At 46.9% G+C, this 25,791-nt stretch overlaps 1 protein-coding gene across 2 annotated transcripts in view; it reads right to left on the minus strand.

Annotated features, from left to right (window-relative positions):
- Positions 1-25,791, minus strand: part of cno (adherens junction formation factor afadin) — a 113,254-nt gene that overhangs the window by 67,720 nt on the left and 19,743 nt on the right. For both annotated transcript variants that reach the window (XM_065424805.2, XM_065424806.2), the window contains exons 6-10: positions 15,704-15,991; positions 10,271-10,488; positions 8,308-8,585; positions 7,512-7,645; positions 2,277-2,717 (exon numbers count right to left, since the gene is read on the minus strand). In XM_065424805.2, coding sequence (XP_065280877.1) covers positions 2,277-2,717; positions 7,512-7,645; positions 8,308-8,585; positions 10,271-10,488; positions 15,704-15,991 — 1,359 coding nt within the window. The remainder of the gene's footprint in view (positions 1-2,276; positions 2,718-7,511; positions 7,646-8,307; positions 8,586-10,270; positions 10,489-15,703; positions 15,992-25,791) is intronic.

Consider the following 25,791-nt stretch of genomic DNA (forward strand, 5'->3'; position numbering starts at 1 on the left):
CGGAGGGCGGGCGATTTGAACTGCGCTAGAGGTACGCGGACGCTTCAGAACGCATTTTCTCTTGAAATAAGTCTCTCCTTGGCACGAAACAAGCGTTTCGAGGTTTCTGTGATGGTATTTCAAATGTCCACGTTGACTTAATAGTAACCTTTAGTGTCCCTTTAACCACGAGACTGAAGTTTCAATGTCACTGCCCAGAAAAGGCCAGCAGAGAACGCTCTCTCAACAGCTGTCGAGCGCGAGTGCTTCGGGCCGACAGCGACAGCAGCGCCGCGTGGTGAGTGGAAATGGAAGGGGGGTCACTTTTTCATGCACGGCTTGGAGAAGCTTGCAAACTGAAAGGAATCTAAAAACGTAACGAATGTCGAAGCAGCTAAGCCTCGCGTTGACAAGGTGGTGGCTACAGCTGCCAGCGGATCTGCGTGCGAGAGCGCTGGTTGGAGGAGGCGATATAATACAAACAGCAGTGTTGGCTTTGATTAATGCAGTTTCAGACATGCGGACAGGGCAAGAACTCCGGAAAATTGGACAGTGAAGGGTTCTTGCATCTGAAATGACAGACGTTCTTATAGACTGACTCTGTGGGCTGCCTTCAATGGCAAGGCAGCGCAGCGATCGGCTCAGCCGTCAGCACCACCGTGTCAGTACTGGAAAACACCAAGGCGGCCACTGCTACAAAGGCATGCTTTTGCGACGCTCGTTTGAAATATGTTGGTAGTTCTAAATTGCGATTTTAAGCCAATCGAAGACATTGAGGCCCATTTCAGAGCACCGACGTTTGAGAAAGGACGTCAACTTTACGACTACAATCAAGTTTATTGTGTCAAAAGAAGTAAACAGCACGGGCATCACAGCGAAAGGCTGAAATTAAATTATGGGATTTTAGGTGCCGGAACTACAATCTGATTATAAGGCATGCCGTAGTGGGGAACTCCGGAATAATCTGGACCACCTCGGGTTCTTTAACATGGACCTAAATCTAAGTACACGGGCGTTTTCGAATTTTGCCCACAACGAAATGCAGCTGCCGAGGCCAGGATTTGATCCCAGATCCTTTGCGCAGGTGGCAAAGTGTTTGTCACAACAAAGTAAGCATGCTTACAACGTCGAACTCAAAGTTAACAAAGCATTATTTTACGCTGCCTAAGTTATCAAATATGGACATGGATGTTTTTCAACGGTCATTTGCAGCGTCATTACTTGAAGCGTGCCTTGCACCTCACAATTGCACAGGTTTTGCCGAATTGGCAGGTAAGTGCTTTTTTCTCCGCTGACAAAGTGCCTCGGACATATTCTGGTAGTGTCGCTTGGGCTCGAATCTGAGAGGTTATCACCACTGAAACTTAATAGAGAGCAATAAGCTGAGACTAAACAACTTTAAGACTGAACAAACATGCGCTAGCATTGCCGATAGAAATGCTAATTTGCGAATACTCAATGTGCGCTGCGGTGCACTTCAACCTTAGTTCTGCTGTTCTAAGTGCGTGAAAACATCAGTATGAATGAGCCCGGTTGCAGCAGTTGCGTCTTTAACTTCGTGCAGAAAAAAGCTGCAAGTTTGCTTATTAATGCACAACAAAAAGAACAGTGTGTACAAAGCTCCAACACAGAGCGCTTACAAAGATAGATTAGATTTGATGAATAACCAGTGTGCGTTTTTGGAGCTACACGAGCTAAACAACTATCTAAACCAATGTACAACAGCGGGAATCAGTTCACACGTTTTTACACAGTTGTCACTTTATTGTGTGTTTTTACAGATGCCGCTGTTGGCTCTTTTTATTTTCTTCCTTTGTCTTTATGTCTCAGTTACTTTCACAATTCAATTGGAAATCAAATATTCAAGTATTTACAAACCCTTATTTATCTGCGGTGTTAACATAGCCAAGTCCACTTTGACGAGATGGATGTTGAAATGCACGCATTCGGCTACCGCTGGACATGGCAACGCACAGCAAAGTTTAATCCCCTGATAGAATATGGTACAATTCTGCAAAATAAGCACCACAAATTTGTTCAGGCCAACAAATGAAGGAGAACCTGATGGAATGTAGCTGTTACCATGCAAGTACTTTTGGTGAATTTCATGTGACAGCAAAAGCACGGTTATTGGAAGTGCCAGCAATAAGACACTACATGGTTTTAGCTAGCTGGACAGGAAAATGCACAAACAGTGGCACATGGGCATGTGCAATATGGTAAATTAATATGCTACGCTTCTACCGCATTCATGTCAACACGAGTGCTGCCTCCTCTTTCGCAGAGGGGGGACTCACCAATTGGTGCATCTGTGGCCGTGTCCGGGCTGAGAAAAGCACGAGGCAAAGCCTGGGCTAACTCACGCCGCTGTGCTGCAACAAGCTGCCGGAATGCCAGCTGGAGTGCCTCGGTCAGCAGGTCCTGAGCATCCAAGGTGTAGGCACTGAGATGCCGGTCCTGCCGCAGGAAGTGCAGCAGCTCACTGGCATTGGCCAGCCAGAAGGCCAGTGGCCCCGAGTCTCGCTGTTGCTGTTCCACAGCTACCCGCACTCGAGCTCCTATGTTGGTGGCGAGTGCTGTCAGCCGTTGCGCACGCTCGGTGGGGCTTGTCTCAGGTCGAAAGTGTGTGGAAGCCCGGTAGCGGCAGGCCATGTAGAGAGTGTATGCAGGAACTAGCTTAAACTGGACCGAAAGCCAGTCCAGTTGGTTGATGACTGCATCCAGGAACAGGGACTCATCTAAAGCAACAACGAGAGAGAAAGACAAAGGCCAATGGAATGATAGATTGTCAGGATTAAATTAGCGAGAGATTGTGAACCATTTGGCTGAAGCACACAGCTCTACTTAAAAGAATGCAAAAGGTAAACAGCTGCCTGTGGTGAACACTGCAAGACTGCCCAAGACATAAACCTTGGAACAATAACTGAGCAGAGCCAATATACACAGCTGAACGCAGATATGTTGAACCCACATGTAACAAATTATTGTGTAGAATGAATGGCTGTAAAATCCCCTTGAAAATATTTGTATAATATTTTTATGTTATATATCAAATTACTTATACTGTGGAACCCACTTATAACGATACCAGTTTAACAATATACCTTATTACAATGAGAAGCTGCTGCACCGTCAACTTTTGTATGCTTTCCATGTTGAAATGACCCGCTTACTATAATGCCCCTATGCCACCTTATTGGTTGAAATAATGAACTTTGGCTGCTGGGTGCCCGAGCGGAATGGTAGTGAAATGCAATGTCACCGAAAAGAAAAAAAAACAAAACGAGAAATTCAAGCCGCTGCACAATAGCCCGCTGCCCCAACATGCGCCGCATAGCTGGCGTTCAAGACGGCGATTCCAGCGACGACAAGGGCAATTGTGTTTTCGAAGAAACGCGACCGTGCACAGCCACTGAACTGGCGTCAGCGTTCAGCCTGATTTGGCGCTGTTGCGGCGAAATGGAAGGCACTGGGCTCTGGCACCTGGACAGTCTCAAGAAGATGGAGACTAGTGTTTTGAACTTCATTTCCCAGAGGAAAAAGCAGCCCAAAATTAGTGATTTTTTTCCGTGAAATAAAGCGCTTTTATATTGTGTGCACATCGTATGTGATTCGCGACTGTTCCAATCGGTAAGCCACAATTTTTTATGATCGCGAGTGCTTTTTTGGCCTATATCTGTATATCGAATTTTCGCTATATCGAACTATTTTACGATCCCCATCGAATTCGATATATCCGGGTTCGACTGTATACAAGCATTCCCATGCATACCACAGCACAACAGCACCAGATTTCCCTCTAGGTAATGTAGTGAGAAACTCTATGGCACGTGCCATCCTCCAGTCTCGGAGGCCATGCCTGCTCTTACTTAGCCAAGGAAACGCACCAGTGGACTGAACTTTCTTTTTCTTTTTTCAGTCAAGACTATCGCCATAGTCACAACGGAATCAGTCCCCCCCCCCCCCCATACTACACTACCAAAGGCAAGCGAACTCGTAAGCAAAATTACACCCTCAGGTTCCTATCTTGCCACACGACAATAATCGTGATCTGCCTTGCCCGCATTTTCTTTCTTTAACGCTGTGAGCCCGATACTTCCAAGTAACGAACAGCCTATGCGTTATCAGCATCACAGAGCACTCTCGACAGGAAACTAGTGAGCGCGGCACTTTCAAGGAAGGAAATGCAAGCAAGGCAATTGATTATTGTTGTGTGGCAAGATACGACCTAAAGGGTGTACATTTGTTTAAGGGGGGATGAGGGTCTTGAAAACTTTTTTTTTTTATTTCGTAACATATCTTCCTGAAAATTGGCATGCAGATATATCTTTGAATGCTGATCCCAAATATATATTCAGATTTTATATATCTCATCTATAAATGAAGATATTGCAAAATAATTCATCCCACATAGGTCTTTTCTTACGGGCCATTATGATAATTTCTTAATTAAAAAAACTAGTTTCAAAAAATGGCTGTCATTTCCAAGGGCCCACTGCACATCCTAAAGCTAAAGAAATTTTTAAAAAGTGATCATATAGGTCATGAATGAATAACAAAGTCGGAAGAAAAAAACAATGCGGGAGTAATTAGCTTACATCTGACCTAATTGCTAGTCTAATGGGTTTAATGAAAAATGGAAAGCTTTAGGATGTAGTTGAGGTTTTACTGAAAAAAATGATACCTAATTCAATAAAATCAGTTGATGCAAACATTATGAAAAGTTCTGTAAGGCAAAGGCATTTGATCGAAAAAGCAAAGCTGAGAAAATTGCATTCAAAGTTTTGCTTACTCTGCCACTTTTGTTTACCTATCACACGGAAAAATTTAATGCTTTAGCATGCAGCCCAGTCATTACTGAACACAATAACACCAAACTCAAAGAAATCTGTTCATGTAAAGATTGTGAAAACCTCTGTATTGCATTGGTACTTGGCAAAAAAAACAAACAAAAAAGCTCAGAAAGTCGTCTTTACTTGCTGCGCCGACGTTCATTAGCTCGAACTTGCGGGAAGTCGCGGACTTCTTCGCCAATGAAGTTTTAATGTTGTCTGAGTACTTTTCACGCCCCGCGCACTCCGCGCAAAACACCGCGTCGAAGCGTTGAGCACGCGAGCTCGGTTCAGCCGCGTTCGTCGGCACCGAAGCGGCGTTCGGAAACGCCGAAGTCGACGTTAGGCTTAGGTCAGCCGGCTCGGCCGCTTCCGACGACACGGAATCCGAAGCGACTTGCAGCGTTTCAAAAGTTAGCATTGTCGACGGGCTTAGTCCAGGCGCATCCACCGGCACTGCAGAGACTTGCGGTAACACCGAAGTTGACACCGATCGGGACTGTCCAGCCGCGTCCACCGGCGAAGCTGTTGTTGGCGAGCTCACTCCAGCTGCATCCACCAAGGCCACAGCCATATCTCTATGCCACAGCAGCTTGCGGCATCACCGAAGCTGTAGTTCTCGACGATGTAGCGCTCTTATTCCATGCGCGCCTCTTTTTGCTGACTGCTTTTCGCGTGCTTGCTTTCAAGCGCGCGTCTCGCGCCATCGTGACACGCGGAACAAAGACACCAGGCACGCAAAAGCAAGAAATTCGTGGTTAAAAGAGGCGACTCAATAGCCAAAATATCTACAAGAACGATAAAGAAAAAGGCAGAACGAAAAATACAAGAGGAATGCGAAAAATGACGTGCGCGCCGGCGAAAGCAGACGACGCGAAGGAGTCGAACAACGCGGCCGCGGGGCCGCGGCAGGCGAAGCATGCGTCACGGCCAATCAGAGGGCTGCGCCTCGGGGAGGCGCCCGCTTCACCCAATCAGCGGCTGTCTCGCGACGATTTCGCTCTTGAGAACGGGTGCTTGGGGTGCCGATCGCTCCGCTGCACGAGGGTCTACAGCATGCCGAGGGGCGCCAGAATGGAGAGCGGGAAACCAGCTTTCAAACGAGACCAAGATGGCGCCGATCGGTTCGCGTCGCGCGGAGCTACGGCAGCTTGAAAATGAGGCAAATCTTCGCGTTTGGCGTTCAATTTCGGCTCACCGACGTTTCTAAATTGCCGTTTTTTTTATACTTCGAGTAGGAATTGAGCCATAATATTTTGTAGAGGCATAGTTGGGACATTAAAGACTTCAAAAACGCAATTTTTGAAAATTGCCATTTTTGACCATTTTTCGCGATTTCAAGACCCGCGTCCCCCCTTAAGAGTGTGTACTTGGGCACAATAACTTGTTGACAAGCTTGGGCCATATTCTTGGACAATCACTTCTGAAGATATCGTATTTACTCGCGTAATGATCGCACTTATTTGTCAGAGAAATTCACGCAAAATCAGGCGTGCAATCATTACGCGGGTTAAGTTTTCCGCGAAAAGAAAAAAATTTTTTTCGTCCCTCATTTGCTGCGGGACACCAAAACAAATATGGCAGCCGGCGGAGCAAGCTGAACGCGCCGAATGCGATATTTTTTTCTTCTCGCAAGTACATTACGTGCATTGAAACAGTTTCTTCTGTATCAGCAATGAATAATATCGTTAATATTGGCAAGTTTGCGGCAATAACATAGCCATGTCTACTTTGAGGGGACAGAAACAGATGGGCGCACTTAGCTGCCAGTGACATAGAAACACATGGCCAGCATGCTGCGGAAACTGCGGCATCTGTCTTCACTACTACCCTAATACGGCACGTTTCCGCTAAGGGTGGGTGAATATCTTAGCTGTGTTACAAGCATTGGCGTATGAACAGGGTATATTTAACGTATCCGTGTAATAGTGGCTACTATAGTTGCCGCTTGCGATTTGTTGCGTGCCCACAAGTGCAGCCGAGAAGAATGGAAAGGCGCCTTTCTTGTGGTTGTTGACAACCATTATAAAGCCTACACATAATAAGGGCAAGTTTGGTTGCAGCTTTTTTTTTAGTCATGGAAGTGCGGAATGTGATGAAAGTAATGAAATGCGGCATCTACTTAAGAATATTTGGTGCGTGCAGACTGCTTGGTTTGTCTTGAAGAGTCGTTCGCGTAGCATTCGACAGATGGTAGGCGCCATCAATATTAGCTAAACTTGGCACACGACATACATGTATCGCTGCGGCAAGTTCGGGGTGCGATCATTAAACGGGAAATTCAAAAAATTTAATTTTGAAGACAAAATTCAGGGGTGCGATCATTACGTGAGTGCAATCATTATGCGAGTAAATACGGTACATTCATTTACATGACATTCCGCGCCACTAACACTGTACGCACCGAAGGGTGGCAACGTTTGTGCACTGCAATAAGATAGCGTGCTTGGCACTGTCCCAAAAATGCAGTCGCACGCAGATGGTGATTTGTCTTGCACAAGTCACGCAAAATTGAAGGTATCCCTGAAAGTGATGATCAGAGGATATGGCCCACCTTTTTCGCCACTTGGCGGAACAAAATCTCTTATTTTCAGATGAATGCAGTATTTTCGACTTCATGTTCTGACTTTATGGCAGTTTCTGTCAAGTCCAAATAATCGGTCGGCAACATTGCACCAAACTCGGGGAAAAGAGACTCACGCTCCTCCCACAGTTCCAACACTGCAGGCAGAATGGGGTCACCCCTCCGCTGATCCCTGTGGTCCCCTGCGCCAACGGGACCCATATGGTCGGGAACAGCCACCATGCTTGTGGGCTCTGGTTCAGGAGCTCTCCTGCAACACATCACCAATGCTATGTGTAGAACTTTCCTACTTAGCAATGGCTGAACACAATTTGAGGTGCCTTTACGGCCAGCTGAGCTTCCACAAATGGCTGGATGCATCAAATAAGAGTACAGCAAGCGACTGTTAAATATAAAATTTGTTATCTATGCCTATGGTGGTATGGTAGGCTTACTGTACAACCACCTGCTACATTGTAGAGCAGGCGAAAAGAAAAAATACAGGAAGACAGAAGTTGTGGTGTATAGCCCCAATGATGTGTTGCATATTGCACTCAAATCCAACCTTAGCCTACTGCAAAAAAGTCATCAATGAAAGCATGTAATAAAGGAGAGAGAAAAAGAAAACCTAGAGCAATGCTTTCCTGCACTGAAAGCACCTCACAGATATCACAGGTGGGGACACCCATGGAAGTAGTTACACAGAGGTTTAGAGAGCTAAACACATCAATGTAATCAACACTATTGGACATTTTGGCTATCCCTTGTAGAAAAATAAGATCGGATGCCCAACGTTGCAACTCATGCCCTGAATTTTTCACTGCGTTTAGCAAAAAAAGATAAAATAAAGGCATTTATTATGGGGCACTGCACAGCTGGTACATCTTGGTCCCACATCCCTTTCCCCTTGCCATCCCAGGTGGTGCCACTCACAGTCGGTGGTCTTCCTCATGTGGTGGCCGATGGTTGTCACCCGTAGCGGCAGGTGAGGCAGGAGGTAGGGCAGCCGCCCGAGGAGGTGGTGCTTGCCAGAAGCGGAAGAGGTGGCTGCGGCCAAAGCGAACCGTGGCACCATGCTGCAGCAGTGTGGTGTCAAACACCCGGGCGCCATCGACGTAGGTCTCTGCTTCCGGCTGACTGGGTGTCACCGTAACCACACCTTCCGTGTGTGCTATCACACAGTGCCTTGGCAGGACGCCTGGTCCCTGGAGCTGTGGGCAAAATGTCACTGTGAGTGTGTAGTGCATTGGACAACAAACTGAACTATACTGACTGAATTGTTCTTTAGGAGGACTCGCTCATGGCCCAATTGGTGTATACAGTCACAGAGAAATAGTTTGGACAACTTCAAGGCTTCGTTGCTCACCCTACTGACCTAGTGTCATAACGACAACTAATAGTTTGCATGCCTTACACTACCCGTTCGATTATTGGAACTCAGTCTGGACGACTGAATGCTGATTCGGTCACTGAGACGAGCAGAAAGTGTGATGTTTTTATTTTGAAATCATGCCAGTACCTACTCAAAACCGGAAGTAGCGAAACATGCTACCAACCATGCCCAATTCAGGGGACAAGGAAGTCCAGGCTGGTAGGCTGTTAAAATTGGATACGAGTGTGTGTTCCCCACACCTAGTGTGTTTCATTCAGTATTAGATTTTGACCCAGTCTCAGGCTCCTTTGGTTGCTGTTGTGTAAGAAACTATCATTACACTCATCAAAGCTATATTTTTAGGGGTGTGCGAATACTGAATAGTAGATTTTGAATCGAATCAAGGGAAAAAGAAACGCATACTGATTCGAATATCAGAAAATTTGACACAATCTTTTATGCTTCCAAATTTTGTGCAAAATACACAATGCTGCACATGCTCAGAAGGCTAATCACATATTTTAATCACAAGAATCACAAGCTTACTGCTCGTTTCAGCATCCCACAAGCGTTGCCAGTGGCTTCACTGTTTGTTTCGTAGGAAAGGCTTCATGTCTGTGGCAGGGACAGCAGCAGAACGAATACCTTGTGATGCTATTGATTTGGCGATTTCGTCAAGAAGCACATTACCTTTGATTCCTTTATGGCCAGGAACCCATTATATCACTACGTGTCCAAGAGACAAATAAATGTTGCTACTTAAATGTTGCCAACACTTGATGACGAATCTCCAATTAGGCCTAATGGGCTAGGCAGTATGGCCAATGGTGCAGCCTTGATGCACGCCAGCTGATGTGACAATAGGCCACAAACTGCCACGAAGCTTGTCGCTAATATGTTCCTACGGCTGGCTCATCGGTGATTGGTTGTGAAATCACGAGTACGGGTTAGATTGTTAGATGTTTAAGCGGTGTTCGGGTACACGGTCGACCAGCCGGCGAGCCACCGCGAGCACACGTGCCAAGTTCGTCAGTGTGCTCGCAAGTGGGCATAAGACTCCCAAATGCGTGAATCTGCGTGTGTGAACACTGAACTTGCATATTCGATGCGATCAGCATGTCTTCCAGTGGCTAATCAGACCGATTCCCACATGCTCTCATGCCTTCCATATATGCTGCGGTTGTAGTGCCCCTGTCCACGTGGTGTTAATTGTTTCGATCGGTATAGTCGACATGGATGAACCTTGCACCAATAGAGAATGCGCACCATGGGAATGCTATGCTCGTCAAGGCACCAACTACTGATGGGTCATTCACTGAAGGTACTGATATCTGAAAAATCGAATATTTAGGAATTCAAATATTTAATATTTGATTCACAAATCAAATTATTCAAACATTCTCTATCCAATTCAAAACTTGATATTCCAATATTCACACACCTCTATATATTTTGATTTGAATTGTTCAATAAAGACTGCATAACAACAACAGTACACCATGCCATGCCAAAGCTACCACCCACCTGCAGCCCCTGGCTTCCAGAGGGTGCCGAGCCAACCTCGGTCATGTGGAGAGGAATCGGGTGGCAGGGGCCAGGGGGTCCACCGCCCTGGGGCACCTCCTGCAGAAAGGGCAAGCCCTCTTCGGGAAGGACTGTTCCACCACCGCTTGGTGCCTTCTTCTTGCGCTTTCGAGGCTGGTAGTCAGCTGGCCGCCGCCGTATGTGGAAGGACAGTGTCCCTGCACAAAATGTGGGTCAAATGTACCACTGTTCCTTGGCAAACAAACACTATGTTCTGGAACTGGGCAAGCTTTGAGTCTTACATGTCCCTCGTCTATGCTGGCAGTTGTTAACTAGCTGCCACATTCACATATCGATTCCACAGCCTGATTACCTGCGCTGAGCCTATCTAAACTCAGGATTACAAGGTGGCCACCAGACACCGCATTTTACCAGTGCTCTTGTACGACATCGATAAAGTGAAGAACCAAACAATCGCAAACCTCCACATCTGTTCTGCCAGTCTAACACCTGTCCTAAAGGGACCCTGAACACTTTTCTAACTTATCACAGAATGGCCTCCCTATTACAGGATGCCTCACGAACCTCATTCCGCCCAAATTTTTCGAATCCTTCAGCTATTTTCGCTCTTTTTCGCCTCGGCTAGCCCGTCGGAAGCTGCATAGCAAAGAAGCCAAGTCAGCAAAGCCCCAGCAAAAAGTTGAGTCACTGTGAAGCTTAGATGCTCAGTAGCTGAGCTAGCTTTACAGGTGAAAATCAGACACATTATCAGATTAGACCGAAACAAACACTAAGAACTGTGTTTGCTCCCGCATTGCCAGCCTTTATTTGATTTGTTTTGAACATGTGCGCCCCACTGAATATTCAAAAATTTTCAAATACCTAGTTTTTGAATTGAATACAGATATTATTAAAATATTCTAAATTTTCTTATATTCGCACGCACTTACTTCCAGAAGAACTGGGGTTCAAATCTGATGCAAGTGTTAAATGGTCAGAGCAGGGGATCAGCAAGACCCAATTAGAGTACCGTATTTACTCGCATAATGATTGCACTTTTTTGTAAAAAAAAAAAATTGACGCAAATTCAGGGGTGCCATCATTAAGCGGGTTAAATTTCCCATGAAAAGAAACATACTTTTTTAATCGTGCATTTGCTGCGGGATGACAAGCAGGCAGCTCCCGCTGTCAGTGTGGGACACCTAAACAAAGATGGCGGCTGGCGGAGCAAGCCAAATGCGCCGAACGCAATTATTTTTCTTCCCCTGAGTACATTTCGCGCATTGAAACAGTTTCTTCCGTATTAGTAATGAATAATATTGTTAATATCGGCAAGTTTGCGACAATAACGTAGCCATTTTCACTTTGAGGGGACAGAAACAAGTGGGCGCGCTTAGCTGCCAGTGACATAAAAACACATGGTGGGCATGCTGCGGAAACTGCGCCATTTGTCTTCACTGCTATCCTAATACAGCACGTTCTCGCTAAGGATGGGCGAATATCTTAGCTGCGTTACAAGTGTCGGTGTATGAATGGGTACACTTCTAATGTATCAGTGTAAACGTGGCCACTATCGTTGTCGCTCGCGATATGTTGAGTGCCCACGAGTGCAGACGAGAAGAATCGAAAGGCTCCTTTTTGTTGTTGACCGAAATCATTATGAAGCCTACAAATAACAAACCAAAGGAAAGTTTGGCTGTAGCTTTTATTTTCATGGAAGTGCGGAAAGTGATGAAAGGAATGAAATGGGGCATCTGCCATTATTACCAAAACCATTATGAAGCCTACAAATAACAAACCAAAGGAAAGTTTGGCTGTAGCTTTTTTTTGTCATGGAAGTGCGGAAAGTGATGAAAGGAATGAAATGGGGCATCTGCCATTATTGCCAAAAACATTATGAAGCCTACAAATAACAAACCAAAGGAAAGTTTGGCTGTAGGTTTTTTTGTCATGGAAGTGCGGAAAGTGATGAAAGGAATGAAATGGGGCATCTGCTAGAGAGTGCGTGCAGAGCACTTGGTTAAGGGGGGACACGGGTCTTTAGACCCAAAATATCATAAAAAAACGAATTTTGGAAAATAGCATTTCTCTAATCTACATCTATTATTCTCCCTATCTGCCAAGTTTCCAATCTCGTAAGGTCATATTTCAGCCATACGAACAATTTAAAAACAGATAGGGCACCTGATTTTTCGCGTGTGTCGACGCGAAAACGACACACATTCAATGACGCCGCGCTCGCGTACTAGTGCCTTGAGGGCGGCCATCTTGGTCTCGTTTGAAAGAACGCGGTTTCGGCTTCAAATATCGCGCGCTGCCGCTTCGTTAGGCTTGCTGGTTCAATACAAAAACCGGCGGCAAAAATAGGTGAAACGCGCGTTCTCATTCGCTGTCGCATGCACGTGACGAGATAACGCCACGTGATTGGCTGGGCGCACTCCCGAGCTGTCTGCTAGCCGCAGCAGAGGCGCAGGCGAGACGCCATGTTCGATACGATCGTTGTGTGAGTACGCGCGACGATGCCTCCTCCGCTCCGAAAGTTTGACTCCAAGCACAAGTATGGAAAGAAAAGGAAGAAGTCCATGCTCAACAACTTCGAAAAACGCCCCACCGCGTCGCAAGTGGTTGAGGACGAGCCACCAACGGCGTCAAGCGACGGAACTGATGGAGCCGACCGAGTGCTAGGCCTAGGTGGTGCGACAACGAGTAGCTGCGACGAAAACGCCAGCCGCGTCCGTCGTGACACCGTTATGCTGACGCCTTCAGATTTGGAGGTAATCGACATGAGATCCGACGAGAAACTACAAGAGCTCGCATCAACCGCAGCAGTGAGCCGTAAGTCGGAGATCTTGTCCGCTGGCGATGTCGCGGCCGGCCCGATTGACGACACAGTTTTCACCGTGGTGTGCCTGGAATCGGTGAACGCACTTCTGGAGCATATGAACTGTAATACATGCGGCGGTAGCGCGAAAATCAGCCGGAAGGAGCGCGAATATGGCCTTGCAGTAAGTCTGGTGCTCATATGCTCGAAATGCGGCGACAAAGCGTCAGCGTGGAGCTCGCCGCGTGTGAATGGGACTCAGAAAGTGAATCCGTTTACCGTCAACATTCTGGCTGCGCGCGCGATGCAAAGCACCGGCAATCGGCAAACTGCGTTCAATGATATTTTCGCAACAATGAATATATCGCACCGCGGGCTGCATACGAAAACGTGGCAGGGGTACGTCAAAACGAAGTTGACGCCCGCCGCGACCCGGGCAGCTGAGACGCTTACAACAGAATGCGCGAAGTCGGTCCGGCAGCTTTACAGCCAATTAAACTTCGGCAACCCGGGCAACGTTGCTGTATCGTACGACGGGTCTTGGATGACTCGCGGGCACAGTTCGCACATCGGTGTCGGCGCCGTCATTGAACTTTTCACGGGACTTGTCCTGGACTACGTTGTGCTGAGCAACTTTTGTGCCGGTTGTCAGCGTGGACCAAAAGTTGGTGACCCTTCATACGAAGAATGGAAAGCCAGTCATGAGTGTCAAAAAAATACGGATAAGAAGGCTGGTGAAATGGAGGTGGAGGCTGGCCTCATTTTATTCAAAAGATCGCTGGAAAAGTACAGCCTAAGATACACAACTGTGCTGTCGGACGGTGACAGCCGTACTTTCTTGGCCCTAAAGGAGGCCAAAGTATATGGCTTTATAGAAGTTGACAAAGAGGATTGTGTCAACCATGTCCATAAGAGGATGGGGACAGCACTACGTAATGCCCTGTCAAAGCACAAGGGGCCTGGCTCAGAGCCACTTGGTGGAAGAGGAAGGTTGACTGGAGATTTGGTCAACAAACTGAGCTCTTATTATGGATGGGCTCTGAAGTCCCACACTGGTGACATTGAAGCCATGGAGAAGGCCGTGATGGCAAGCTACTATCACGTAACATCAAATGACGTCACCTCGAATCATAGCCTTTGCCCAGAAGGTCCCGATTCCTGGTGCCGGCAAAATGCTGCAAAGGCCAAAGGCCAACCTGTGCCGAAGCACCGCTACAATTTACCTGCTCATGTAAGCAAGGCATTACTGCCAATCTACCAACGGCTCTCTGACAAGATGCTGCTTGAACGTTGCCAGCGAGGCAAAACACAGAACAACAATGAAAGCCTGCACTCGCTAATATGGGCGCTCGCACCGAAGGAGCAGCACGCATCACTCTTCAGCGTTGAGGCTGCAGTGGCGGAAGCAGTCATGAAGTTCAATGCTGGCTGCAGGAGAACCTCGGCAAGCATTTTGCAAGAACTCTCGATGAATCCTGGCGAAAAGTGTATGCAGCGCATGGCGGAAAAAGATCGGCGCCGATCAGCCGCATCTGAACACAAGCATGCATCGGCAGAAAATGTGCAGTGCTTCTTCAAAAAGCGCCACAGAGACACAAATGCCCAAACTGACTATGCCCCAGGAGCCTACTAATGTTTTGGGAATGTGTATGTGCACACATTTGTGACCCTTCACAATTAAATGTGACATTTATTTGTTTTCTTGATTTTCTCGAAATACTAATTTTACCCACCCAGCAAGACATTTACTGTGATATATCAGTAGCTATCATAGTTATAGTATTAATTTTTTTTGCATCATGAAGCTAGATGTTTGGAGCACCAAACATAGGAAGCAGTTTTTCAAGTTTCTTTGTTTAAAGTTTTTAAAATTTGTCTTTTGTCTGACTAATGCAAGGCCATGTTCAGAACAATGGAGTTCAGTGCACTATAAAGTAGGAAATACTGATCCAATCATAAAAGTTCTTCCTATGTTGTGAAGCTTGTGCTTTCTTCTATTGGACCATATGTCATTTGTCTATTTTTGTGCAGCGGTTATTTGTCTATTGTAGTAAGAAAAAAGGCATTGTAAAATACATTGTTTTCTTAATTATGTAATGAAATAATGAACCTACAAAAAAAAATAACTGCATTTTTAGAATCAGGAGAAGGAACTAAATAAGCATGCCAATTTTTATCAAGTTTGGTTCATAAATACATAATGATACTTTTAATCGCCATGTCCCCCCTTAAGAGTCGTTTGCGTAGCATTTGACAGGTGGTAAGCGCGACCATCATTAGCTAGCCTTGGCACACGACATATCGCTGTGACAAGTTCAGGGTGCAATCATTACACGGGAAAGAAAAAAAAATCGAATTTTGACGACAAAATTAGGGTGCGATCATTAGGCGAGTGCAATTATGTGAGAAAATACGGTATTAGTGAGGAAAAAGTGGGCGAGAGTTAGGGATGAGATTTTCACAAACACGGGCAATTTCAAGAGATAAAACAGGGATAGGGAGAATGCTAGATTACTATATGGCAACACGTATCCCGTCAGACGCAAGGTGATCACTTGTCCCCACCCAAATTCAAAGGAAATGCCATTAACAGTCATTACAAGAGAACGCACCTTTCATGCGGTTGTGTTGCCTCTCGATGGCCAGGGGACAGTCGTCGTCATCCAGGATAAACTCCTTGAGGCCTCCGGTGGGAGGATCCTGGGGGCTTGGCAGGCCGCCTGGAGGCGGGGGCACCAGTACCTGGACCAAGCAGTAGTGCTGCGGCTCCTCCTGCTCAAGGCCATACTTCACCAGTATCTCCCGAACCACATGTGCCGCAGTGTCCGTTGTCGAGAGCAGCAAAGTCTTGTATGGTACATCCCGGTTCAGCGACTCGCCAAAAATGCGCAGCGTGCCACCTGCACACAAATGCAAACACACAAGTGCCAGATTGTAAGAACGAGCTAAAGCTGCAAAGTCAGAATTGTCTCATGGCAGCACAAAAATAGGCATTTTAAGCCTCCTTCAATATACTGTAGAAAAAAAAAAAAGTTAATTTCAGTGTAAACACCAATGTTGCCAATTTTTTGCACAAATTCCACATTAACGTTCAAAATACGCTAAAATCAACTAAATATCAACTCAATATTTACTAAGAAAAGAATTGTGCCAGAAAGCATCTAACAATGTCTATCGATGGTAATGTGTGAGCATTGAATTATTTTGCAGCGCAACATAATGCCACCCTCGAAATGAGGTGTGCACTGCAATGGGACTCCTCTATGGCACTTCCCTTCTTTTAAGGATACTGCGTGCCACCAAGCTCTGTAGACATCATACTGGCCTGATACTGCCTCTGAATGAATGTGTGATGTTTAGTGGCGCAAGGGTTAGGAATGGACAAAGAGCGCCATGCTAGTGTTAATTGGCAGTGGACTGCAGTTCTGTGAAGTTGATGTGACATGGCTGTAAAGGAGTCTAAAATAGTTGCTGTAAATTGCATAAAACCTATGTGTAATAAGGTAATGCAATGACTAATGACGTGTCCTATGAGCATTGCGAAGGAATGATGCAATATACAAAATATGTCAGATGCTAAAATTGGCTAGAGCACTACTGCGTCACCAGAGCCATTGAAACACAAGTGCCTAGAGACATGTGCTACACAAAACTATCATAGTGACATACTCTGGAAAGAGGATGCGCTACGAATTTAATGGGCTTATAACATGTATGACAACATCATTCAAGAAAGCAAGGATTGCGTTGGTCTTGAAAACGGTTCTTCACTAAGAAATATAGCCGGATGAAGAGGGACATAATAGCGGTATGCAAGAGGAAAATGTTTCTTGCTGTCTCTTTCGGGTTCCCGACACTCCAGGAAGACGTGGAGGACAGTCAGCCTGTCATCCCATCTACAACAGGTTGGAGGCTTGTTACCAGTCAAGAGAAAGCTATGAGCGCCAAATGTATGTCCTATTCTGAGTCTAGTGAATAGGACATCTGTTCTTTGTGTTTTCATAGTGAGGGCCAGAAAGCTGGTGCTGGTGGCACCGTCTGGCTGGTTGTAGTATCTATCGCCTTTTGTGAAGTGCTGGACATGCACTCTTGCAAGCACTGCGTTTGATGTGAAGGCCTCACCTCAGTAGACAAGACCTTCACAGACCTTCCATGAATGAGATGTTTTCTGTTACTTTTACCGTATTTACTCGCATAATGATCGCACTTTTTTGTCAGAAAAAATTGACGCAAATTCAGGGGTGCGATCCTTACGTGGGTTAAATTTCTCGCAAAAAGAACAAATAAATTTTTTTCGGCCCGTGTTCGCTGCAGGTGAGGGACACCAAACGAAAATGGCTGCCAGCGGAGCAAACCAAACGCGCTGACCGCGATTTTATTTTCTTCTTGCGAGTACATTACGTGCATTGAAATAGTTTTTTCCGTATCAGTAATGAATAATATTGTTAATATCGGCAAGTCTGCGGCAATAATGTAGCCATGTCCACTTTGAGGGGGCAGAAACAGATGGGCGCGCTTAGCTGCCAGTGACATAGAAACACATGGCGAGCATGCTGCGGAAACTGCGGCATTTGTCTTCACTACTACAGTAAACCTGGATATAACGAAATTGAAAAAAGTTCGTAATTTTCGTTATATTCAGGTTTTCGTTACATGCAGTTTCGGGTTAAGACTGGTAAGGATCATGCCAAAACGAAATAAAAATGCGACATATCAATTGAAGTGAACTCGCCATTCAAAGAATTTATTTAATGGAGAAAAACTGCGTAATTGTTGCTTGTTGTTTTTGCCCGATCGAAGCCACTACTCGGCGCTCCAAAGAAACTAGGGCATCCAGTGCTGCTTCATCGTCCTGCGAGCCGACGAAACAGCGCAGAACGTCCACCGCGTCCATCAGTTCCCTCGCGGTAGGCACCGCACAGGACGTGTCAGGCTGTGACGGACTGTCACTTTCAAGGCTACCTTTAACTGTTTCCACAAGTGCCGCGTCAGTCATCTCTTCTATAGACACAGCGCCGTTGTCCACGAACAAAAAATCGCACAGTTCGACACCGTCGGGCACCCCACCATTCATGCGTAGTTAATCCCACGCTTCTGCAACCTCAGGTGGGCTTGAAGGTTCGTCTTCAGGGACCGTAGCTTGAATGGCCTGATTTACCCGAGCCTTGGCGAAGCAATTGGCAACCACTTGTGATCCGACCTCTTGGCACGAAGCAGCAAGCATTTGGATTGCTTGGTAGATATCCACTTTCGTCGGCCGTTCAAGGCAGATGTCCAGGAGCATATTTTGTATCAATCGACGGCGGTAGCAGCATTTAAAGCTGTTAATAATCCCTTTGACGAAGGGTTGTATGAGATAAGTGCAGTTAGGGGGCAAATACTGCAGCTCGACGTTCAAAAGCTGTAGGCCTTCCACATGGTGCGCGGAGCAGTTGTCAAGCAGCAAACAAATGCTGCGGCCTTGTCATTTGACATCTTGGTTGAGCTCCATCAGCCAGTTGGAAAAAATTGCCCGCGACATCCATGCTTTGGAGTTTGCCACATATTTTAGTGGCATCCACCTTGTTCCTTTAAAACATCTGGGCAGGGCTTGCGGCCAATAACCAATGGGATTCGCTTGTCGCTGCCATCAGTGTTGGCACAAAGCAAAACCGTCACGCGGAGTTTACTTTGCTTTCCACCGTGGTAGTCTTCTCCCTTTAGTGACAACAGGCGGCTCGGTAACATTTAATGAAACAGGGCCATCTCATCAGCATTATAAATGTCGGCAGCTTCATAGCGGCTGAAAATGTCGGGAAGCTTCTCCGCCACCCACGACGCAGCAGCATCGCTGTCTGCGGAGGCAGACTCACCAGATATCACCTTTCCGACGACACCGTGCCGGCTTTTAAATCCTTGTAGCCAGCCGTTACTTGCTTTGAAGTCGTCGTGGCCCAGGATGCAAGCAAAATCTATGGCTTCCTGCTATAAAATCACACCACTTATGGGCACGTTTTGTGCTCGTCTGTCCAAAAACCATGCAAACACGGCGTTGTACACATCAGCATAGGTCGACGACTTCATTCTTTTCTTGGCACTTGTGCCCGACTCCATCGCAGTGCGGATGCTTTGTTCTGCAGCAAGAATGGTTGACAGGGAGCTTGCTGGTATATTGAGGCGGGCAGCGACATTTTTCTTCTAACGCGACAGCGTTAAGGAGCTCGTGTCGCAGAAAAGCCGGTGTCGTCGTCGGCGTTGGCCGTGAGCGATAAATCCCGGCAGGCACTTCATGAATAAAAAGAAACTTGCAAGATGGGGCTGGGTGGGAATCGAACCAGGGTCTCCGGAGTGTGAGACGGAGATGCTACCACTCAGCCAAGAGTTCGATGCTTCAAAGCAGTACAAAAGCGCCTCTAGTGAACGCGGTGTTGCCTTAGAAACAAGCCGTAGAAAGTTATACTGCGGTGTATATCGGTAATTATGAACATGTAACTTACAGAAGTCGCAGTTACACGAGTAGCGAAGTGCGTTTCCGTTACATTTCTTCTGCGCTTTCAGCACACGCAGAGCCATCTTGCGGCAAACACGGAAGACCCCCTCCTCTGAATGTACGGCGCTGCCCCGACAGGTGGCGCGCCATGCGCGCATTGGGGTTGTGCGGGGACCAGTGCGAGGCGCGTCATGGCCTGGATTCCCTCTCCCCTGACGACGTTTCGCCTTGCTCCCTCACGGGTTGCAGAATCAAGCGTCCTTCCTTTCTTTAGATCACTATCTGTCTATCTCTCTGCTCGTGCCGATCACGACGTTTGGCTGGCGTGCATCGTTTCCCCCTCCGAGACACCGAGTTCTTTGGTTTGTCCCGCTTGCTCAGGCGTACGTTTCGTTGCCGCGCCCAACGCTGCGTTGCTTGACGCTCACCGCGTCCGATGCGGGGCGCTTCATAAGTGATCGCTGCGCCGTAGCCCATTGTCTTACACCCCTTGGCGGGTCGACAGGAACGCTGTTGCGTTCCACTCTTGAAAGCGAAGCTTAAGCGTCCTCTAATTTTTTTTTCGCCGGCGGTAACTGCATTCAAAATCGAGAGCTTATCTTCAAGCGACAAAACTTTGCGTTTCTTCACAGCGGAACTCATCGCAACGAACTGACACCGTAAACACACATGTGCACACGCACATCAACATGCTGACAAAGAAGGCTTATCATAAGTGCGCCGCAAGACACCACAAAGAATTTGTCATAGTAGTGCCACCTAGTGTCAAGCTACAAAATGAAAGCTTAAAGGTTGCTACACTTGCCACGGAGCGGCGCTCAGCATCATCATCATCACCGAGATTTGCTTGTTTGCTGCGATTGCAAGCGTTCTGCTCGCGGTTGTGGGAATTCGCGACTCTCACGCCTCCCCTGAGATCTAGTTTTCCCGCATAGCCCCCGTCTCCGTGCGGCTTAACCGCGCACGCGGCAGTCGGAGTGGTTGAAGCGCAGTGTGAGAGATGGCGCCAGTGTTGCGCTGCAGCGGGGTTACCTGGGCGCAAGGGAGAACACGCTCTCTCTTTGGCGGTGGTACAGCAAGCAACTCGGACGTGCTACGTGCGCCGATCCATGCTTCTGCAAGACCGTCTCGCGTGGCCGCCTTCGAACGCGCCACCATTCGCGTGACCGTACACGCGAATGACCAGGCGTTGGGATCCAGCATGGGGCAAACATACTCGCTCGCTATCCGGTCGCAGTGAGTCGGACTTCTAGATTTGTCGCACGCCCATCAGCATGTTTTGTGGATAGCAACTCGGCTAGCAGGCATTGATCTACGAAAGGTGCAAAAAATGCCCTTGTGACTGTACGCACTACTGTGTTGTCGTTCCTTTGTCCCAAGAGTACGGGTGTGAGAACACCACACGGTCTACTTTAGCTTTAGATATAAAAACTTACTTAAACAATATTCATTAAAGTTGCGCACTGCGCAGTTGAATTTTGGGCAAAAAATTACAAGATACAACTCGATGATCTGTGCCGCGAATTCGTTACATCAAGGTCAATCGCCGCAACGCGTAAGTTACATGGAGGTCGCCTATACATGGGCTTCAATGGGGGATGTGTTGGGGAATTGAAAAATTTTGTAAAATCCAGGAATTCGTTACATAGAGGTTCGTTACATAGAGGTTCAACTGTACCCTAATATGGCACATTTCCGCTGAGGGTGGGTGAATATATTAGCTGTGTTACAAGCATCGGCGTATGTATAGGGTACACTTCTAACATATCAGTGTAATCGTGGCTATCGTTGCCGCTCGCGATTTGTTGCGTGCCCACGAGTGCAGATGAGAAGAATAGAAAGGTGCCTATTTTTGTTGTTGTTGACCACAACCATTATAAAGCCTACACATAATAAAGGAAAGTTTGGTTGTACGGTACCTCTTTTTGTCATGGAAGTACGGAAAGTGATGAAAGTAATGAAATGAGACACCTACTTAAGAATGTTTGGTTCGTGCAAACCGCTTGGTTTGTCTTGAAGAGTCGTTCGCGTAGCATTCGACAGATGGTAAGCGCAATCATTATTAGCTAGACTTGGTACACGACATGTCGCTGCGGTGAGTTCGGGGTGCGATCATTACGCGAGTGCGATCATTATGTGAATAAATACGGTATTATCACAATTTCTTTTTCTTTTTTCTATAATGGGCACGACAGCGAGTACACGTCGAGGTCCCCATCATAGTTCACACAGTGGAGATATTTTTCACATGATTCAGAGGAATGTTCGTGAGCACTGCATTTAGCACAAGTTTGGCGGCCCCGGCAGTTCTGTGAACTGTGGCCAAATCTCTGGCATTTAAAACATCTCAGAAGGTTTGGGACATATGGTCTGACCCAGACCTTCAGATACCCTGTCTCAATATTCTCAGGGAGCACGCTTGAACCAAAGGTGCTTTGTTTTGATCTCTTTTCCATTGCACCTCAGCAGAATTCTCTTAATATTGATCACGTTTTGAACAACAACATGGGTGGTGTTCATCGTGCGGTGCGGGGCCACTGTCACTGGGACATCTGCAAACAATACCAGGCTATGCAGTTTCTCGAGTTGCTTTCTGTCGCGGAGTTCCAAAAGGAGATCTCTGCTAGCCATCTTTGATGCTTTATGGCCTGGTCCAAATGCCTGAGTTAGGGATTTCGAAACAACAAAAGGTGAGATTGTTCATGCTTATGTTTCCTGTTTTCTAGAGTGGATAACACGAAATCGGGGGAAGGTTTTTTTTTGGCGACCAAAAAAATTCAAAATTTCGTCGGTGCACCCTCTTTTCAGGGACAATCATGTAGTGGATGGAAGGAAGTAGCCACAGGTAGATGTGCAGTTTTTGGCAGCAACACCAGCCGCCCACCATGGAGCCCTACAATAGGACGCTGCAGGGCCTGTAGAAACAGGGCCTGCAAATGTCAGCTGTTCTTTACCACTATAACCAAATATGACATACCGTATTTACTTGCATAATGATCGCACTCGCGTAATGGACGCACCCCTAAATTTTGACGTCAAAATTCAATTTTTTTTTCTTTCCCGTGTAATGATTGCACCCCGAACTTGTCGCAACGATATGTCGTGTGCCAAGTCTAGCTAATGACGATCACGCTTACCATCTGTCAAATGCTGTCAAATACTAAATGAACGACTCTTGAAGACATACCAAGTGGTCTGCACGCACCACACATTCTTAAGCAAATGCCCAATTTCATTCCTTTGATCACTTCGCACAGTTCCATGAAAAAAAAAATAAGCTACAACAAAACTTGCCTTGGCTTTATTATTTGTAGGTTTTATAATGGTTGTGGTCCACAACAACAACAAAAAAGGTGCCTTTCGATTCTTGTCGTCTGCACTCCTGGGCACGCAGCAAATCGGGAGCGTCAATGATAGTGGCCACGTTTACACTGATACATTAGAAGTGTACCCTATTCATACGCTGACGCTTGTAACACAGCTAAGATAGTTGCCCACCCTTAGAGGAAACGAGCCGTATAAGGATAGTAGTGAAGACAAATGCCGCAGTTTCCGCAGCATGCCCGCCATGTGTTTCTATGTCACTGGCAGCTACGCGCGCCCATCTCTGTTTCTCTCCCCTCAAAGCGGACATGGCTACATTATTGTAACAAACTTGCCGATATTAATTATATTATTCATTACTGATATGGAAGAAACTGTTTCAATGCACGTAATATACTCACGAGAAGAACAAAAATCGCGTTCAACGCGATTTTGTTCTTCTCGTGTAGGAGTGTGTATGAGTAGGAGACAGGAAAGATGGAAAGTGAGTGAAAGAGAAAGGTTGGAGGTAGAGAGAGACAGGCAAAGGACACTACCGTTTTTCCCCGGGTGTGACAGTTCGGGGGTGCCGTCTACATGAAGCCGAGGTCAAAGGAGTGTGTTGCCTCGGCCGAGGGGCATTAAAGGTCCTAACACTCAGCATCAGTGGATAACAAATTCCCAGAGCAATCCTGGCGGATAGCATTTTGTCAGTAAGCACGCATAAACTAATCACAAAGAAGGTTGGGTCATAATAGCACAGTTACGAGTGCCAGCGTGTGCGGTGCAGATCATGCTGAGAGCAATGCATCAACGTGGCTCATGGCGTCCAACATTTGGGTGTGTGGAGTTGTGCGGAGCTGTAAATCTTGAAGATGCCATGGCCGACTGCAGTAGTGCCCGCAGCCACCATGAGATGAAGCCCACAAATTAGAAACAAAGGTGTAAAAAGGTACAGATATTCGTGCTAACACACACACACACAAAAAAATGAAGCCACCGTTTCACCAGAAAGGCAGAGCATTGATGGCAATAGCAAAGAGACAAGGTTCGTCGTTTTATTGGCATCAACCGCGCTCAGGCAGAAATGAACAGATCTCACTCAATGACCATAAACTCACTGTCACAACGCAAGCGTACACTTCACATCGAGTCTCGGAAACTTGAGATCCCATGCCCACCAACACCAAACATGCAGGAACACAATGCGCATCAAGGCACCAACCACCTCATCATGGTCTTTGCACTTGCCACAGACTACCCCCGAGATTACTTGGAGGTTACTTGGCCCACTTATGGAAGTGTGCGAGGAGAAGATAAACACCTAGCGGGAGATGGCAGATAGGCGTGCATCTTCTGGCCCCATTCCCCAGCAGGTGCTTCATCTCATTCGCGCGCGTTCACCCTCTCTCCATCCCCCTTGCACAGAAGGAATTGCCAGCTCTCACGTTTCTATGAGTGCTCCAAGATGGCGTGAACCCTGCGGCCTCCACAAGTTGTAACCAATACGACAAATGCCGCAGCGGTATTTCCTGCATAAAGCGTTGGTGCCGAAAAATCGTGTTCCGGGAGTGTATGAACCGATGAAAAATGAGCATAACTCTATTGAGTCATTTTTTGTGTTCTCGAGTGAGAAAGTTGGCGCCAGAAAAATGTATGTACAGTCACCGACCGTTTATTCGGACCTCACGGGGACTGCGAAAATGTCCGAATAAACAGGTGTCCGAAAAAGCAGATTAAGAAAAAAAAAAATGAAATCCTTTATTTCCACGCACTTATTCGGGCTCGGCAGTAGGCTTGGAAGAAATCGTGAATGCGCCGTTGCACGCCGTTCCGTTTACGCGCTATCAGATAAGCCTGAATCTCGGAGAGGGTCGTACGGTCACTATTAGCGGCTGAAAGCACAGTCACTGTTTGTACACACTCCGCATGCCACGGCAGCGTAGCACATGGTGCGTCATCTTCCGACTCAAAGTCATCGTCCGGCGGTGCAGCAGAAACCTGACGAATGATCTTGCCGTCGTCAAGTTCTGCGCATGTCAATACAGCAGTGTCAGCACCTATGAAACTGTCAAATGACACGGTGTCCGGAATCGCAATGCAACCACTGCGCAGGCCTCGGCAGAACATTTCCCGCGTCGGTAAGGAGCACATCGGAAGGCGACAAGTCTTGGGGCTCCCGGCACCCGCTTGCCGGCATTCCCCAGCGCAGTCTGCGCCGGCACTGTCGGCGCCATTAGACCCTTGACGCGATGTTTACGTATGCCGCGTTGGATCACCGAAACCTCGACACAGCACACAAAGCAAACACCACCGTGCCGACACCAGTCGCACTAACGAAAAACGCGGCCTGCTCGCAGCGTCTTGCGCGAAGAAACAAATCAGCTGCTGGATTGTCTTGACATGGCTTGCTAAGCTGAAACCGGAACTGCTGCAGAGCCTTTCTAACCAAGCAGAAACGATGATGATGAGCGGGGATTTCCACTAGCGCCACTTCGTGGGGCAGCAAGGAAGCTCCGTTCAAAATAAAAATGGCGTTCAGCAAGTCGACCGAGTTGGCTCAAGGAGTGTCTCGACCGAGTTGCTCTACTACCGAGTTGGCTCAAGGAGTGTCCGAAAAATCAGAAGAGAGGTTGCAAGGTGTCCGAACTTTCGGCAGTTGTTATACATTATGGTCTATGGGGAGAATGGCGGTGCCGCGAAGCTGACCGAATAATCGGGCATGTCCGAATTTTCGGAGTCCGGAAAATCGGTCGGCGACTGTAACAGGTATGTATAAACGAGGTTCTACTGTACACGGTTTTCAATCAAACTATCATTATAAACTGATAATACAGCTTGAATTTTCTTAAATTGAGGTTCATTATAACGAGGCTTGACTGTATATTCGATTATCAAAAGAAGAAGGACTCGTGGACTTCGACCACT

Source organism: Dermacentor albipictus, chromosome 6, assembly GCF_038994185.2.
Source record: "Dermacentor albipictus isolate Rhodes 1998 colony chromosome 6, USDA_Dalb.pri_finalv2, whole genome shotgun sequence".
Taxonomy (NCBI): Eukaryota; Metazoa; Arthropoda; class Arachnida; order Ixodida; family Ixodidae; genus Dermacentor; species Dermacentor albipictus.